The sequence below is a fragment of the Phragmites australis genome, chromosome 4, assembly GCF_958298935.1.
Source record: "Phragmites australis chromosome 4, lpPhrAust1.1, whole genome shotgun sequence".
NCBI classification, from domain to species: domain Eukaryota; kingdom Viridiplantae; phylum Streptophyta; class Magnoliopsida; order Poales; family Poaceae; genus Phragmites; species Phragmites australis.
This window is the reverse complement of record NC_084924.1, coordinates 49,394,747-49,413,128: the sequence shown is the minus strand read 5'-3', so window position 1 is coordinate 49,413,128 and position 18,382 is coordinate 49,394,747. Positions and strand designations below refer to the sequence as shown.

Here is an 18,382-nt window from a genome sequence, read left to right as displayed (position 1 = left end):
AAGGCATAGGATTTTGGTCTTGAGAGAAGCTATTTCCCACGGTTTCTCACATAACGTTTCTCACGGTTGACGAGGAAATACCAGATTGCCGTGGCTGGAAGGGGAATGCAAATGGTTGACAAAGACGATGCAATTGTACGCGTTATGTGTAGTTTTCTCGTAAGAATGTAAGATGAATTTTGGTTTGAACTGGCGAGGCTTAAACGAAACGAGAAATCAAATCGGACACGAGAGAGAGAGAGATATACGTGGACGAGCAAGGCGGGGGCGGTTGGTGATTGAGCCGACACAGTTCGTGGCACCGATCGACCATGTTGCTTGCCCCGTTGTTGTGGGAGATAAATTTTATGAGATCGGTTTTTTTTAAGACCTGTGTAATATTTTGACACATGTCTCTGCGTGTGCAGGTATATACGCGTGTGTACCATACGATCGTATGTGTACGGCGCAAATGAGGATTTCACCGGAGTCTCACACGTGCAGATCTCATAAAATTTGTCTCCGTTGTTGTGGGCCTGCACGGTGGCTGGAGCCGGAGGAAGGCGTCGGCTTTGCAGCACGGCGCCGTCTTCGCCGTGGGCTCGTGCCTGCGGTACTCCGCAGCGGTTGACTTGGTAGCATTTTTCGTCTTTGACGAGCGACCTGCGCCGCCCGGCTGCTCCACCGGTTCCTCCCATCGCCCTTCTCCATCAATTGACGGCGTCTCCTCTCCGGCGCGGACGGCTCCATAAGCTAAGACTGTTGAAGTGGCAGCATGCAGCATGCTGCACATTACAATTACATGATGGTGTGGTGTGGTCCTTCATGGTCCATTCATTTCAAAGTTGTAGGCTTCAGGAGTTCACGGTGTCTGCAGGATCCTGTGCTTACTTTGACCAGTTAGTCACCGAAATCTGGTATTCACTCGGATAATAAAACCAGTGCGTTTCCATTAGAATCATCAATCACAAAAATGCTTTATCCGTTAATTTTAGTCGACACATCATTTCTTAGCTCTGAATCAACTGATATTTTTTTTAATTATTTTTATCGTCACAGCAAAATGATACAAACTTAAAGAGTTTACTTTTGGCTTTTGTATAGCTAGGCTGCATCATCCGATATTGTCGTTACGATTTTTTGTTTGAACCAATATAACAATGTTTGGAGCAAAGAGGCAGATTTATTGCTTCACGTTGTCGGTTTAGTTTGTTTATTGATGAGTCCCGCATCATCATTAGCATATTTTATGCGGCTGGAGGCCATTGCTGATCAGCTATTTGTTCGGTGAAACCTACCATCATTAGTATAGTTTGGTCGCATGATGTCCATTATTCTTCTTTTCCGTGTGTGATTGATCCTTAAAATGTCCTTTTTTTTCTAAAGAAAATAACAAGTAATGCAGTATTCATGAAATGGACACCACTTTTACAATCCGACGCTGGCAAATTCGAAGGAAGTTTATACTGAGCTATTTTGTAGCATCACTAGGCAGAACGGACGAGTCTGTCTTGAAACAAAACAACGAAAATTCATGGTGGCATATTTCCCTTCCGTGAAGAGCACGATTGGTTCTAAAACATAATACTCAGTGGCTTCTGGGTAACATGTTTTGTAATTTTGACTCGCAAACAGGGTGGATCCAAACGGCATCGGGTCTAAGACTATGCCCAAAGGAATTCCTTCACGGTTCAGATTTTCGTCGTGAAGGGATTTTTGTTTCCTTTAGTGTTCTAACGGTTTCACTTCACGGTTCACGTCACGAAGGGATTCACAAGGTCATTCACTCTAAGACGGGATTCTCTCTTCTTTCCTTTTGCGATTCCCCTTGAAGGGAAGCTGTTGGAGATGAGAGAAAATAAAGGAAATGAGAACGAGGAAGGAAATCGGGAAGGGAACGAAATGAAGAGAATATGGTTGGAGATGGTCTAAGCATTGCTTATCGCCAATCAGCCTATGACTACCCAAAGGACAGTTACCACTATGCAGTGATATGGCTAGGGTAATTAGTGCATACTCGCACTTGTTATCGAGGCTCTAAGCAGCTTTTAGACGAACTTAAGCTTTATTGCTAGAATCTAGGGTGCCATTACTCTCTCTCTTCATTGACTTGGTGATTGTATTTTTAAGAGGTTGAGAGCAACTAGTGTATAATTTTAAAAAGTTTGAGTAATTAGACACTTGTGATCCTTTAAGCAAGCATCATCAACTTATTACTCTTGAAGGTTGCCGCCTCATACGGCTTGGAAGTTGTGGCACCATCGAGCCCTTCAAAGAAGATTCTGAAGGAGCTGCGGTGGTGATTGTGAGAGGTTTGAGCACGTCTTGCCGGAGCGGTAAATTGCTTAGCAAGTGAAATCGAGGTTTTGAGTGGTTCTAGTTCAATTTCAGCTTAAGGTCAAGTTGCTTGGTGTGAGTCCTTTCTCGTGTGAGAATTGAATACTTGATAGAGAAGTAGTTTGAAGCTTGAACTCACCTCAACGTGGATTAGGGGTAATCGGTAAATCACCAATACCACAGGAAAAAAATCTCTTGTGTCATCTTTGAGCTATTTACCTCATCGTTGAGTTATTTACTTTCATGCAATTTACATCAAGTAATTTATCTTCCTAGATTATAAATTATTGCATGTCACCCTAGGTTTGCAAACCTCAATTTAGCTCTTAGTTGTTCTACTTATTTGTTTTCACAAGTTTTCTTGATCGCTTAGCAATTAGTTTTTAAAATCGCATATTCACCCACTTCTAGTCGGTATCCTTGATCCTACATCCCCACACTGTCGCTCGGTTTCGTCTTTGAGCAATTGTGGGTACTGGTATGGTCGAACTGCAATGGAGGTCGTCTTGGGGAGTAAATGGATTCGATGATCAAACCACTAGCGAGGAGGCAGGCCGTGTGGTGCCTCAAAAATATCTGTGAATTCTGCAAGGAGCAAGCTCAGGAGGTCTTCCGACTGCAGCGCCGGTGTAGCATCCATGCCTACCCACTGCACACGATGATCATGGCACCAAAAAGGACATGGATAGCCGATCGAAGTCTCACAAAATCAGCCCCAAAGTGCGCAACCATTGTACCCTGAGAACTAGTTCATATCCTTCCATTGGCAAGATATATAGAGAGATGGAGAAAGCTTCGTCGCTGATCATGATGGATGCCAATTTGCAAATTCCTATACATGGAACGTGATCACCATTGGCAACGCCCATCGTGAGCCCATCCTGGGGAGTCGATGCGAGGCCAAGGCGACAAGTTGTCTGGTCTGCCACAAAGGAGTATTTAGAGCCTATGTTGACCAACACGCGCAATGTGTGGCCGGTCACCCTCACGTCCAAGTGCATCGCATGACTGGATGCAATGCTAGTGATCGCATGCATCGAAATTTCCGATCGTTCCTTTGCCACCTCATCATCCGAGATTGCAATGTCATCCAGCTTGAGTAAGTAGATGTCCTTCATGGAACAACGTTGGAAGTGCTCCTTCGAGAATTTCAAAGGACAATTGAAGCAAAGTCCCTTGAGACGGCGCTCCGCCATCTTGGCCGGTGTCAAGTGTGAGAAGCATGTGCCCAGTGCTGGTATGGTCTGCTATGACGGAGCCAGAGCTGGCGGCGCGGTTGGTGCGTACACGGGCGAAAGCACACCCTTCAGTTGAGCTGGCATAGCTACCGATCCCCTTTCCAAATGGCACAACGCAAGCAGGATGGGACAACTAAATGCTAGTGCGTGTGTCCTCCTCTTACACCTCCAAATGGCAGCCAAAGGCTCGAGCCAAGTTCATAGCATCCTCCAATGTCATCAGATGTTGCAATTCCACATCAGTCCAAAGTGAGTTCCGTAGGCTAGCCATGAAGATGTGCACCTGCTGGATCTCTGTGATATCGTCGCACCGCGAGAGCAGTGTCAAAAATTGTTCATGATACTCTTCAATTGTGCCCGTGCGCCAGAGATGCATCAGTTCGCCAAAGGGGTTGCTAAGCACCGGTGGGCCGAATCTGTTGTTGATGAAGTCTACAAATTGCGGCCATGTTGGAACACCGTGGTTACTCTCCAAGCGATAATACCATTGGCTTGCTGATCGGATCAGATGGAACGAAGCCAGCCAAACCTTCTCATCGTCTGGAGTTACTATGCGTGGAAGAATTGCTCGCAACGATGAATCAACATGATTGGGTCGTCCTTGCCGTCGTAATTCGGGAACTGAAGCTTGTGCACATGTACCGCCGGTCGAGCAATGCACACTGCTGTATCACCGAATGACTTGCGGTCATCATCGACTTGCCTGGAGCTCCCAGCATCTCCCAATGTCGAGTGAACAGGCTCATGCGCCAACTTCTTGCTCTGGAAATGATTGAAGGCAACGTCGAGGGAGGAGTACTATGTCTGGATGTGGGCGATGTCACTATTGTTGCGAGGTCGGCCATGATCGCAGGATTCCTTATGACTGATACCAAAGATGATATGGCTACGATAACTAGTGCATACCCAAGGCTCCAAGTAGCTTTTAGGCAAACTTAAGCTTTATTGATACTTGCTTTGTCGAGTAACCTCGGCTTATATTATATAGCTGCAACCTAACAACTTTAACTAACCGATCTTTATCCATAAACTCAAATCTTATATCTAACCTCCTGATACTAACTAACTGATCTTTACCCATAACAATCTCTAATGAATTACAACTGAAGATTTCTATCTCTATTCCAAAACGTGCCCTACATCTGCCTGCTCGACCATCACTCCATTCTTTTGAACCTAGCGTATGTACTGTCGTTCGATAAAAGCGTCCACAACATATAGTGTAGTGGAATTTGAGCGGATACTAATCTCAAGGTTGAAAAACTAAGCACCAGCTTCTTGCAGCACAAAATTCTACAAACACTATCATGTGCTAGTGTTTTCACAAAGAAAGTTTATTTGAATTGACACAGTCAGTCTTATACCAGTGTTTTACATAAAGAAAGAATATTTGAATCGAGGACACGGATTTAATTTGATCGGTGATATAGATTATGAAACTAGTACTATAGCAGTCAATTGAAACCATTCCTTCTCATTTCCTTATTACTTCTTATTATTCATTTGAAATTTTACCAAGGTCTACCACCTTTTTTTTTTTTTTTTTTAACATGGGGTAACACCATTTCCAGACGAGTTTAAACTTGAACCCGAGCAGCCACGCCAATATTTTTCCTCTTCTCTTCGCAGACCTTCCAGAAACCAGCGAAAAGGCTCCCCGATCCAGCACGCGCACCGCCGGGCGCCGCCCGCCTACGACGTCGTCGCGACCGAATCCAAACCCCGTCGTCCTCCGCGCGCCAAGCCGCCGATCCATTTCGCCGGCCCCGTAGGGTTTTGCTCCCCCGATCCGGGCGCCAGATCTCGCGCGGCGCCACGCGGATCTGGGGTTTCTCTAGAGGCGGCGGCCCAAGGACGAGCGGATGGCGCTCTCGGGGATGCGGGGGCTGTCGGTGTTCATCAGCGACGTACGCAACTGCCACAACAAGGAGCAGGAGCGCCTCCGCGTCGACAAGGAGCTAGGCAACATCCGCACGCGGTTCAAAAATGAGAAGGTCACCCGCTTTCTCCCTTATCCTTCCCTTTGAGATTTGGGCGCGATGCTGGTCGCTACGTGCGGACGCATTTGCTGAATTGAGGTGGGGTGCGCTCGGGTTTTTGGTCGAATCCCGCTTGATGAGAACTAGGGAGCTGTATGATGGTCAATTGGTAGTGAGCTGGGGGCGGGAAGCTCCGTAGTGTCGGTTTGGGCCCTCGTAGTTTCAAACTGTTTGATGTCTGCGAGGATGATATTTTGTTGAGCTATACTTTAGGTAGGCTGCAAGTGCAATTTTCGCTCTTAAGTCTTAACTGTGAAACGGTTGCAATAAACTGTCAGGATGATGATTGTTTTGAACAATTTAGGGTTGGGTTTGATCCATTTGGGCTCGAGCAACAGGAAGCATGATAGCCCTTTTGTTTAGTTCGTGTTCATCTGGAAACAGTTTGCAACTGTTCTTGTATTTTTTTTTTGGCAACTGTTCAATTGTCAACTCAAACTGTGACTGGTAGGTTGGGATTCTCTAGGAACCTAGAGATAGTGGGTTTTAGGGGCCGCCAGTGTGCCTTTGAGCTATCTATCTTGGGGGATGCTACTACCTCATCTTTGGCTTCATCTTGCAATATTGTATGTTGGACTAGCATGAACAATTCTCCCCCTCTATTAATAAATAATTTTAATTCAAACATGCTAAGGTATAATTTTGATCGAAATTCAACAAGTTTTGTGTATAATTCAAATATGCTAAGGACCTTTGACCATCGATTTTTCTAGTCAAATGTTAGTAATAGTTGTTCTTAGAAAATAATGGTAGCAACAATTTTGTGTATAATTGTGATCGAAATTCGACAATTTGATCGCCTATGTCCTAAAGAAAGATCCATGTAGTAACTGTGAGATTGCAGAGTATAAATGAATGTTATGAATTCTGATATCAAAAGTTCAATAGCAATGCTCTACGCCATGCTGTATGCATTATATGTTTCCGGACAAAGACTTGATGGTTGACATATGAAATGAAACTGCTGATAGACTTGCTGTGTATAGATGTGCTCATATGCACGGCTTTGCATTACGGGGCTCTATAGCTCTGTACTGAAATAAAATAGTGCCACATTTCGCTATTCTACCTTTATCATGCGGGGATATCAATCTCATCAGCACATGCAAATTACCCCATATTGAAAGATACATAGATCCAATAACTTGTTTTCCTGTGATCCTGTCTATGACAGTGTCCTCATGTTTTCTTTAACGGATCAAATGTTATCTGGACCATAGTAGGCAGTTCCTGTTAAACTAGTGGAGAATGCCAAAGATAACCATTTCCATTCAAGATAAAACTTCAATCACCAAGGGCCTTGGAGTAATGCTGTTAAAAAAAAGTTGCAGCACTCCCCTTAATGTGCCTGAAAACCTCTTAAATCTTAGACACAAGGTTGCAACCGTACTATAAATCACTATAATTTTGTGTCTTGCAGGGCTTATCACCATACGAGAAGAAAAAGTATGTATGGAAAATGCTTTACATTTATATGCTGGGCTATGATGTTGATTTTGGGCATATGGAAACTGTTTCTTTGATATCTGCACCAAAGTATCCTGAGAAACAGGTAAAACATGCAGTTTCGATATCCTTAGTCACGGTATTCTTTTTCAAATGGTATACTCAATTTTGGTGTAAAATCATCAAGGCGATCATGTGTACTCGTTTCCTAATTGCCATCCTTTGACCCATGCTGCAGGTTGGGTACATCGTGACATCTTGCTTACTGAATGAGAATAATGATTTCCTAAGGATGGTTATAAATACAGTACGGAATGACATAATAGGACGTAATGAGACTTTCCAGTGCTTAGCACTGACAATGGTATGGCATTCTGTCTTGCCCTTCTATCATTTTTTCTGCTGACTTGGTCCAAATATGTTATTCTGGGGGCAAATCAAACCCAGGGTATTAATCAGCATCATTTTTCTAACTATCAAATAAATTTGATTTAGAAACAGCGCTTGTGTCACTAAAAAAGTATCTTGTGATGTTACAAGGAGCTAAGGACATCAAAATGGCACGACCACCATTAGGGAATATAGGCAATCCAAACCTGAAATCAACTTCTTAAGTTTATGTAACTTGTACTTCTTTAGTTTATTTATTTGGTTGTAATTTAATGGCTTCTGTTTTTTGTAGCTTGAACTCCATAATTATTTTATGAAATAGCATATTGCACACCTGCTAGGTCTACCACATTTGACAGTTTAGTCTATTTCACCAGCTCTACTGGACTTGACAGTTTAGTTCTTATCTGATTCTTTTGTGCAATTAACAACTTTTTCTGTCCTGTATGTGTTATATCTTTGACTAGAATAATTTTCAGGTAGGTAACATTGGTGGGAAAGAATTTTCTGAATCACTGGCCCCAGATGTCCAGAAACTTCTTGTAAGTGAATGTTCTATTGCTTAGCTTCCCCTTTCTTTGTTTTGTGAATGATTGTATTAATGAAACATCTTATGGTTATCAGATTTCGAGTAGCTGCCGTCCTGTTGTCAGAAAGAAGGCTGCTCTATGCCTTCTGCGGCTCTATAGGAAGAATCCTGATGTTGTGAATATTGATGGCTGGTAGTAATATTATACAATATAGAAGTCTTATACTCTACTCTACTTAATGAATTGGCTAATCGAGTTTTTTTTTTATATCAGGGCTGATCGAATGGCACAACTTCTAGATGAGCGTGATCTAGGTGTGCTGACATCTGTCATGAGCCTTTTTGTTTCACTAGTATCCAACAATGCTGAAGCATATTGGAATTGCCTTCCAAAATGTGTAAGAATATTAGAGAGGTTGGCAAGAAATCAAGATATTCCACAAGAATACACTTACTACGGAATTCCATCTCCTTGGCTTCAGGTACTTTCCTTTTCATGCCATCATCCACTTATCTAGCTTTATTTATCATTACAGTTAGGCCAAATTTGTATTTCATTTGTGTCCGTTAGATCATTACCTTCTATTATGCTTGATCAATAACTCTAGTGAGTTTGTGAGTGAATGTGTGTAAACAGCAGCACAAGCAATTAATTATGCATATTGTTTAATGGTTGCTATATAAGCATTCTGGAAGAGTTGCAACTGTGATGCAGAGCTGGTTTTTAGAAGTTTACAGTCAGAAATCCATGTTACACATTCTATGCTGTGAAGAAGTAAGCAACCATATGAATTCATTACTGAAACTCAAACAGGTGGAGTTGTTATTGTTTGAACGCCTAGTTCCTTTTTTCATATAGGGAGAGATAACTTTTGTCCTGAAGGCTAGGTTTAGGCAGTGCATTTGGCCTTGGCAGAAGTCAGAACGCTTAGTATTATAGAAATATTTTCTTCACGAAATTGAATTATTTTACATGTATTGGCTACTTCTTCATTGGCGTGTTGAAGGAAAATATGTATATCTGGTGTGCACATTGGATGCAAATGGTCCACACATCCAACTGTTATTAAAAATAAATTTATTTTCGCAGGTTAAGACAATGAGAGCTCTTCAGTACTTCCCTACCATTGAAGATCCCAATGCAAGACGAGCTTTGTTTGAGGTACAACCTTTTCTTTTTAACTATTGTACTCCACATGTACAATAATGTGCGAACTTTAATGGTATTCTTGTCATCCTTTAGGTTTTACAACGCATTTTGATGGGTACTGATGTTGTTAAAAATGTTAACAAGAACAATGCCTCACATGCTGTTCTCTTTGAAGCTCTTGCTCTGGTGAGTTTATACTGACCTTATGGATGATTAATTATTTTTGTTTCTAGCAATTTGGTCTTACATTTCCTTTTCTGCAGAACTTTATGTTCCAGTTTACCAACTGAGTTCAGATTGATAGTCTGGTGTCTTTTTTTTTTTCGTTTTGCTTGAATAAAGTTTGTTTGCATGTATAATACTTCCTTACAGGTCATGCATCTGGATGCTGAAAAGGAGATGATGTCACAGTGTGTGGCTCTTCTTGGGAAGTTCATTGCAGTCCGGGAGCCAAATATTCGGTATCTTGGTCTGGTAAGTGCATTTTTAATGGTCCTTTTACTTGATTTATGTCCTTTTGCTGGCAATCTTGTATCGACATCAAGCTGTGCAAGTGGAAATTTTACCATGTTGTAACAGTATTTCATCCATCTTCACAGGAAAACATGACTCGGATGCTGTTAGTAACAGATGTGCAGGATATCATCAAAAGGCACCAGGCTCAGATCATTACATCTTTGAAGGATCCAGATATCAGGTACGAGGCTCTTCCAGTCTGTTATTTTTTATTCTTTACAAAGAACCGAGCAGAATAATATGAGTGTCCTGAGTTTTCCCTATAGATGGTATTCTGAACGATCTTGGGTGGCTTCTACATTGACTCCAAACTTTTATTCCAAATGAATCACATAAAATACATTTTTATTGCTCTTTAATCATAATGGCCGATCCAATCATTGATTTTTAGGTGTAGTTGAGTACTCCCTCCGTTATCCTTTACTTGTCGTCCTAGAACTCTGAAGTCACCCGGGAGGGACTTTTATGGTAGTAAAGGTTAACCACTACGAAAAAAAAATGCTTAAGGTTTTCACTTATGAAGGATGGAATCTAGATTAGCTCTTTGCCTCTTTGGATTCAGTTTTTTTTTCTTCAAATGCGTACATTCACCTTTTGCTGCAACTTCACATTTATATGTTACTGTCTTGCAGCATTAGACGGAGGGCTCTTGATTTACTATATGGCATGTGTGATGTTACAAATGCAAAGGAAATTGTCGAGGAGTTGTTGCAGGTAGCTAATCTTGTGATAATGGTCTTGCAGGAAAAAGAAAACCTTAACTGCACTGTCCTGTTGTTTATTCATGGTACCTGTTAGGCTTTGTTACAGGGTTTCTCAGACTGACATGTTTTCTTTCTCTCACACAGTATCTTAACACAGCTGAATTTGCAATGCGAGAAGAGCTGTCTCTGAAGGCAGCTATTCTTGCGGAGAAGTTTGCTCCAGACCTTTCATGGTAAGATTTTGTTTGAAGACGGGATCAGCCCAGTTTCCGAGTTACTGTGTTGTGAATTGCCATTTATGTCCGATAAATGTGGTAGTTCAAACCATGAAGTTCCATGTTAGAACATGTCTGCACTGTTCTGTTCTTGCCTCAGTTATCTGATAACCTTGATAAGGAGTGACTGTTCTGTTGTTTGCCGCCTCTTGGTGCGAACAGATCTTTCTAAATGCACCAAATTAGGTTGCAATTTGTAAATATTGAAAAGAGGAAAGTCAATTAGCTGAATTGATCATTCTACAATAAGAGTTTTGGGGGGCACAAGAATTAAGACGCAACATAACATGACTTTGGTGTCCTCATTTTTCCCACACTTAATAGCACCTTTTGTCTTAAACATGTTTGAGAAGCAAAGAGATCAGGAGAGAGGCTGCATTTAGTCATCAGAAACACGAACACCATTCAATCAGGGTAAAGTAGGAATAAATGGGATAAGTGTAGTTTGAAATTATTGGTTGTAGAATGACTTATGCTTATAGAAAAGTTCATAAAAGTTAGACTGACACTGACTTATATTTGCGATCGAAGGGAGTAGATTCTTGCTTGTCACTGTACCATACCGAACTTGACATTCTTGTGTGTGTGTGTGTGTGTGTGTGTGTGTGTGTGTGTTTATTCTTGAGGTATTTTGCTTGCCAAGAGTAGAAGCCCCTAATCCTATCAAGTACAGCTGTTTACTGCCCATAGTTGTGCATTGACCAACCTGATATTTAATTACTGGATTTCTACATTTCATGTAGGGTAACAACTGTAACAAATGGTATATTAGTTCAATTCGCATTTTGATTTGTGCAATTTCATGTCGTTGAAGTTTTTGCTATATCTAACTTCTATTTGTGTAGGTATGTTGATGTTATTCTTCAGCTTATAGACAAAGCAGGAGATTTTGTAAGTGATGATATTTGGTATCGAGTGGTACAATTTGTCACCAACAATGAAGATCTGCAGGTTTGCACATATATCTAGTTGCACAAAATCTTCTAAACTTTGTTTGGTGAATTCATGGTTTGACTTCCAATTTTATCAGCCATATGCTGCAGCAAAGGCGAGAGAATATCTTGACAAGCCTGCTTTGCATGAGACGATGGTCAAGGTATTTTTCATCAGCTGACATTGTTGTATTATGAAGACTGAATTTACAGAGTTGCTAGATGATATTAATTTTCATGGAACCTGATATACGCTCCTTTGTACGATATGCTTGCCTTTACATTGAATGCATATTTTTGTTACATGATATTGCCTTGATTGTACTGGAACCTTTGTTTTGTCCTTTATTTGCTTACAAAAAGGGAATGTAATCTGTCTGGCATGTCTGGCATCTGTTTACCGCTTCTGCTTGTGTTTATGCTTTACATTTTCTTGCTTGCGTGACATTATCCTTCTTTCACACCAATACAGGTGAGTGCTTACCTTCTTGGGGAGTATGGTCATCTTTTGGCCCGAAGACCTGGTTGTAGCCCTAAGGAGTTGTTCGCTATTATAAATGATAAACTTCCGACAGTATCGTAAGTTGTGAACACACCTATTTGAGTAACTTAAGTGTCATTTTCTATCCTGTCGTAATGTATGTATTATCAATTTTTCATCAGGACAAGTACTGTTGCCATTCTTCTCTCAACCTATGCCAAGATATTGATGCATACTCAACCTCCTGATGTGGGTCTGCAGCAACAAATCCTGACAATATTTAAAAAGTAACAAATGATTCTTCCATCTTTGATAATATGCTACCATTTTATGTGTCGTTAAACTTTTGTTACTCTTATTTACATTATATTCCAGGTACGAGAGCTATATCGATGTTGAAATACAGCAGAGAGCAGTTGAATATTTTGAACTAAGCAGGAAAGGCTCTGCTTTGGCAGATGTGTTGGCTGAAATGCCAAAATTTCCTGAACGTGAGGTAACTTACGCTGCAACCTATCACCTCTGTACTCATATTTTATTGGGATACGTTTGTATTTTGTTCAATTTATTCCATTGAGAAGGGTCCCCCCCCCCCTCACTATGGGTTTACTTGTCAAATCCTAGTCTGCTTTGCTGAAGAAGGCTGAAGATGCTGAAGTTGACACAGCAGAGCAGAGTGCTATAAAGCTACGAAGTCAGCAACAAACTTCCAGTGCTCTTGTTGTAGCTGATCACCCCCCTGCAAATGGATCAGCACCAGCAGCTAATCATCTCACTCTTGTGAAGATGCCAAGCCAAACTATTTCTGATACTCAGGAGAGCAGTGTAACTTATGAAGAAGCTCCCAAAGAAAATGGGGCTCCCCTTGAAGTTGAGAGCATAACAACAAACATTACCGAAATCAACAATGAGAGTAAAGTTGAACCTCCTTCTACATCCCATTCTGCTTCTCCTGCAGACCTCCTGGCAGATCTTTTGGGTCCTCTTGCGATTGAGGGTCCTCCTGCTGTAGAGCAACATCCTGCCCAAGGATTGGAGGCTAAACAAAGTTCAATAGGTGACTTGGCACTAGCTACCCTTGAGGATCAGTCCAACTCAGTCCAGGTACGAGTGTACTCATATTTACTTTATCTAGCTGTATGCTAATTGAATGCTGGCTTAAGTTGAACATATCATGCTGTTAATAATTTCTTTACGTGAGGGATGTTCTCTTCTATTGACACCTGTCAAATACGAACTCTGCATTATACAGCCGGTTGTCAATGTTGAGGAGAAGTTTCATATATTGTGCACAAAAGATAGTGGAGTACTGTATGAGGATCCTCACATTCAGGTTGGCATAAGTTGATTACTTTGCATCACTTCACAAAGCTAAAAAATTTATCCTCATGTTGCATATCTGCCTTGCATTAACCTTTACACGAATTTCCTTTTCCTACTGGACCTTGTTTCTAGATTGGTTTGAAAGCAGAGTGGCGTGCCCATCATGGTCGTCTTGTTCTTTTCCTGGGGAACAAAACTACATCACCTCTTATGTCAGTGCGGGCTCTGATTTTGCCTCCTAGTCATTTAAAAATGGAACTCTCGTCGGTTCCTGATACTATCCCTCCAAGAGCGCAGGTATCAAGTGATGAAGTATAATGCCTTTATACCTTATATGTTTTCTTCCATTTCCTTTTTTAATTCTTTGTTATTTTCTCTAGGTGCAAGTTCCACTCGAGGTTGCGAATCTCCGTGCAAGTAGAGATGTTGCTGTTCTTGATTTCTCATATACATTTGGAACTGCACTGGTGATTGTTCTATGTCATCATGTTTTTCTTGAGTGTCCGAATGTTAACCTTTTTTTCTCACAAGGTAACAGTAGTGTCTTTGCTTTGCTTATGCAGGTGGATGCCAACCTTCGACTCCCTATTGTATTGAATAAATTTTTGCAACCTATAACTCTTTCCCCTGAAGATTTTTTCCCCCAGTGGAAAGCATTGACTGTTCATTCACTGAAGATTCAAGAAGTGGTAAGGGCTCAATTGTGCTGTGAAGGATAAGTGGAGTTAAAAAAATGTGTCTTCTACATGATGTAGAAAATGAAAGATGCTCGTTATGATTATTGGGTTAAGTGGTTATTGTAACAATCTTTCTAATGGCCATCTCATTATCTGAACAAACAGGTTAAAGGTGTGAAACCAATGCCTCTTCCTGAAATGGCTAATCTTCTCATGAGCCTCCACTTAGCTTTCGCTCCTGGACTTGTATGTAGTGTCATATTCCGTCCACTTTGAGCCCTTTTATTTTTCAAACTATTGAAGTTCTTGTTCCTTTTAGGACAACAACCCGAACAATATGGTTGCGTGCACCACATTCTTCTCTGAAGCAACACGTGCCATGCTTTGTCTGGTAAGCAAGATGATTGACTGCCCTTTATATTCTTAGTTTTGTAGCATGGCAACTTTCCTTCTGTGAAGAGGACCCCGTGATGAAATTGCGCAGTTGTTGAATGCAGCTAGTTTGCCTAATATTCTTCTGGAGCTATTCTGGCATTGTACCATTTAACAACTAATTGAGCCGAATGCAACCTTCATCTACATATTGCTTATACAAGATAAACCATACTCTGACACCCTTGAGGCAAGCTGACTCATGAGTCTTAGACCTACTTGTTACTGACAAACACAATTTGGTTAGATTTGAACCCTACTGAGTTCTGTATACATGGTTCAACCCAAGCAATTTTTCTTTAAGGTTCATTTCCATCTGGCAAACAGAAGCCCATTAGAATAATTGCACAGTTGGATCCAGGGTAGCATGAACTTGCAACACAGCAATATATCTTAATGGTTTTCCTAGCCTCTGCTGACAAGGGATGCAATGTATCTTATGCTTGTATGCTGCTGTGTCCTTTGTACTGGTTAGCACAGTGGAATAATGGATACAGTAATTACACATTAGCTGAATGCCAATCTTTAAGAAAGTGCTGCACCCGAGTCATTTGTCAGATGTAATGAGCTGTAGCTAAGCTGAGATTTTCAGTTCGTGATCCTTAACAGAATATGCGTGTCTCTTTGCAAGCATATTGGACTGGTCATATATGTGAAAAGAAGAGCGATATGAGAGTCGAGTGAATATCAGTGAAAGTTCAAATCTCTTCTTATATGTTTTCCCATTTTAGTATTTGCTATCAAAGTTGTTAAAATCGCAGATTCTAAATCGGATCCGAATTCCTTCGGTAAGATCGTAAATTGTAGAATCTTGACTATTCGAATCATAAAATGATAGATTTGATTTAGATGTAAAGTCGTAAAATTGCCCGATAGAATCGAGATTCTGAGAACCATGCTTGCTATGTCTATCTTTTGTAACATGCAAACATTTCATGCATACAATTTTATCCCTTTAGGGAGACCTGTATGTTTGTTGACAAGGTGTAACACTTGTCAATTTTATCCCTTTAGCAAGCTGTTTATCGTTGACTATTGCAGGTAAGAGTTGAAACAGATCCACAGGACAGGACTCAACTCCGGCTAACCGTTGCATCGGGCGACCAACATTTGACATTCGAGTATAAGCTTGCTCCATCATTTCTACTGTAAATAATGGTTTCTTGCTAATGGGAATACAGAAGTTGATTTGAAGATTTTGGTGAGCAGGTTGAAAGAGTTCATCAAGGAACATTTAATTGATATCCCAAGGATTCAGGCAGCACCGCCTCCTGCTCTGGTACAGCCACAATTGCCTGCTGCAGCACCTGCCACATACAATGACCCTGGTGCCATGCTTGCTGGATTGCTATGAGAAGTAGAAACAAAAAAGAATAGCGTTTTGATGTACATGACAGTTGTTTAATACGAGGATCTAACATCTCGACAAGCATCTTGCTGCCAAGACAACACGTGGTTGAAGATCAATGACGAAAGGGCTGGCGGAGTAGTCTTCAGCTGGATTCTTCACCGGGAAAGCGCAAGATTCTTTTGGCCCGTTGCAAGGCCCCTCCATTGAGCAGTTGCCATATTCTGTAATTTTATTGTTGTTTCTCATTATCATCCCCTTTTGCCCATTTGTATAACTAGTATTGCCCAGGTCTGGTGGTGAATATCAGTAGTTTTGTGTGTTTATATAAGGTGCTAGGTTTTTCCACCAAGCCGATTGTAAAGTTGCCTTGATGCGCATTGCATTACAATTTGTACCAATAAGGTTGGAATGGGGAAAAGAAATTAATAGGTTTTGTTTTGTGCATGGTGTGCGGTTGCGTATCTTCTATGCTTTGGACAAGGGATGTATCGTACATATTTTCACATTGTTATTCCTTTATTCCAATAGTTAGTGGGTTTCTGTTGCTCCTCTGTTGGTTTTATTCTAATCATCTGCAGAATTCTTTCGTCTGGACACAACCGGTTGAAATTCTGAGCGGCCTAGGACCTGGGGGGTGGGGGAGTGTGATTGCCCTTGGGCCTTGGTCCAAGGTTTACAAGGGCCGATTGCATAAACTGTTCGGCCCTTTGCCAAACTTGTTTTCTTAGAGAGAGAGAGAAACGAGAGGATTTTACACTTCGGTTATGGAGCGCACATATGTCAATATTAGTTGTGACTGGTGCTTGTCAAGAGATAACTTCGGACTTGTTACTGTAGGCTTGTGATTTCTGCTGAGACAATACGATGGTACGATGTGTCAATGCATTGTTGGATGAATTTCCTTCCGTCCCTAACGATCTAAATCAAGAAGCCGTGAGATCACTCGCCACCCCGATGATTATTCAGGACATCTGACAGCAGTGCTACAAGTGCCAATTGCGACGGTAGGAGTACGAATGTAGATGTACCTGCGTGGCTACGTCACGCGGGCGGCACGTAGTTTTCATCCTTGGTGAGTTGCTGGGTTTTCTTGTCCTCTGAAAGAAAATTGTCATGTTCACGAGAAAACATGCGATGCGAGTGCGACTTGGGGCTCGTCTTTTTGTCGCAACAGACGCCATCGCGATTGACCCGGCACGCACCCGTTGCAGCCTATGATCCCATCCCATCCCATCCCAGCCGTGGCGGGCACAGGCCCGTCTGGGCTCGCAACACGCCAGCCAGTATGCCGAGACACGATTGACGCGCCATCTAGTGGTCGCACTGGTGGAAGTGGATGGGTGGTATGCTTCCTTGTCCGTGCCATTAATACACGCTATTAGTCTGGATCCGCTCTCAACTAACACACGCAATCAGCATTAAAAGACTAGTACAACATTATTTTATCCTATCTATATCTAATAATCAGAATCAACCACCCCAAATAAAAAATAAATCAGCCCACGTAACCCTCTCCGCCGCTTCCCGCTGCTCTCGCGCCCACGTAATTCCCAAATCATGCAGCGACCTCCTATGCGCCACTTTACCCCTTATCCGAGTGCAGCGACCTCCTCCGTATCATTTGAGCTTTTACTAGACTTATGGTCGTTTGGTTCTCGCTCTAGGAAATCAAACTAAAATTTGGTTATGTTAAAATTGGAATCATGCTAAATTTTTGTCAGATAAGTAATATTTGGTCTGAGAGCGAGATAAAATTTTAACTAACCAAAAATCAAAATGATCATTTTAGATGTCAAAATTTTACTGAGCTTTACTATAGAATTTTTTTACCGATCAAAGCCGTGATCAAATTTTAGCCTTCAACCACACAGAAACACTTAGAATCACATTGCAATTAGACCTTTTGAGTATGTGCATGGTTGGCAGTTACATGTAGTAGTAATCATCTACACACTTGGTCATTTTTACAGTAATTTAAAATTTCTATATAAAACATGGTTCTCGCGTGAACAAAGTATGTTCCCGTTGTTGTAGCAACGCACAGCATTCTATTTGGATTATCTCCAATCATATTTTCTTCATTTTATTTTCTTCTTGATTCCCTTCCTTGTTTTCAATCCTTTTATTTTCTCTCATCTCCAACAGCTTTCCTGCGAGAGGAATTGTGAAAAAAAAGGAGAGAATCCGGTCTTTAAAAGAATGACCTGAGAATCCTATCGTGAAAGAGACCGTAAAAAAAACCCATTGAAACGCTGAAAAAAATAAAAATACCTTCACGAAAATAATTTCGGTCGTGAGAAGAATCTCTTAGACGTGGTCTTGGCAGATTTACTAGTAGTACATTGTGTAGGTTGAAGCCATTATTACAGCACTGACACTTGCCATGAATGAATATCAAAGCACACGTGTATCAAGCGGGAAGACTTACGAGTAGTATTCTAGTGGCCAAATACAAATTCTGGAGGCGCCGGCTTTGCCGTCCACGTTCCAAGTTCCAACCCACGAGGCGCGTCGCGTTTCGGCTGCTGGCGTGCGTGCGGATCACGACGCCGGCCAACAAGGCAAGAACCCAGCGACCGCAGG

The 18,382-nt window shown here is 41.5% G+C and overlaps 1 protein-coding gene across 1 annotated transcript; it reads left to right on the top strand.

The window, feature by feature from the left end:
* Positions 1 to 5,152: 5,152 nt before the first annotated feature.
* LOC133917101 (AP-2 complex subunit alpha-2-like) lies at positions 5,153 to 16,237 on the top strand. Its single transcript, XM_062361074.1, has 26 exons — positions 5,153 to 5,548; positions 7,014 to 7,145; positions 7,278 to 7,403; positions 7,909 to 7,971; positions 8,054 to 8,151; positions 8,233 to 8,440; positions 9,049 to 9,120; positions 9,202 to 9,294; positions 9,481 to 9,582; positions 9,708 to 9,805; positions 10,257 to 10,338; positions 10,473 to 10,561; positions 11,449 to 11,554; positions 11,634 to 11,699; positions 12,008 to 12,114; positions 12,199 to 12,303; positions 12,392 to 12,512; positions 12,641 to 13,120; positions 13,269 to 13,349; positions 13,472 to 13,636; positions 13,720 to 13,806; positions 13,903 to 14,028; positions 14,182 to 14,262; positions 14,336 to 14,407; positions 15,490 to 15,569; positions 15,658 to 16,237. The coding sequence occupies exons 1-26, from the start codon at positions 5,417 to 5,419 to the stop codon at positions 15,800 to 15,802; spliced, it is 3,117 nt and encodes a 1,038-aa protein (XP_062217058.1). The 5' UTR covers positions 5,153 to 5,416; the 3' UTR covers positions 15,803 to 16,237.
* Positions 16,238 to 18,382: the final 2,145 nt, after the last annotated feature.

Bases quoted from the DNA above. Each gene is read 5' to 3' on its own strand.
- LOC133917101 (XM_062361074.1), top strand. From the start codon at position 5,417: ATGGCGCTCTCGGGGATGCGGGGGCTGTCGGTGTTCATCAGCGACGTA. The intron at 7,972-8,053 runs GTAAGTGAATGT...TATGGTTATCAG, and splicing joins CAGATGTCCAGAAACTTCTT to ATTTCGAGTAGCTGCCGTCC. The intron at 8,441-9,048 runs GTACTTTCCTTT...TTATTTTCGCAG, and splicing joins TTCCATCTCCTTGGCTTCAG to GTTAAGACAATGAGAGCTCT.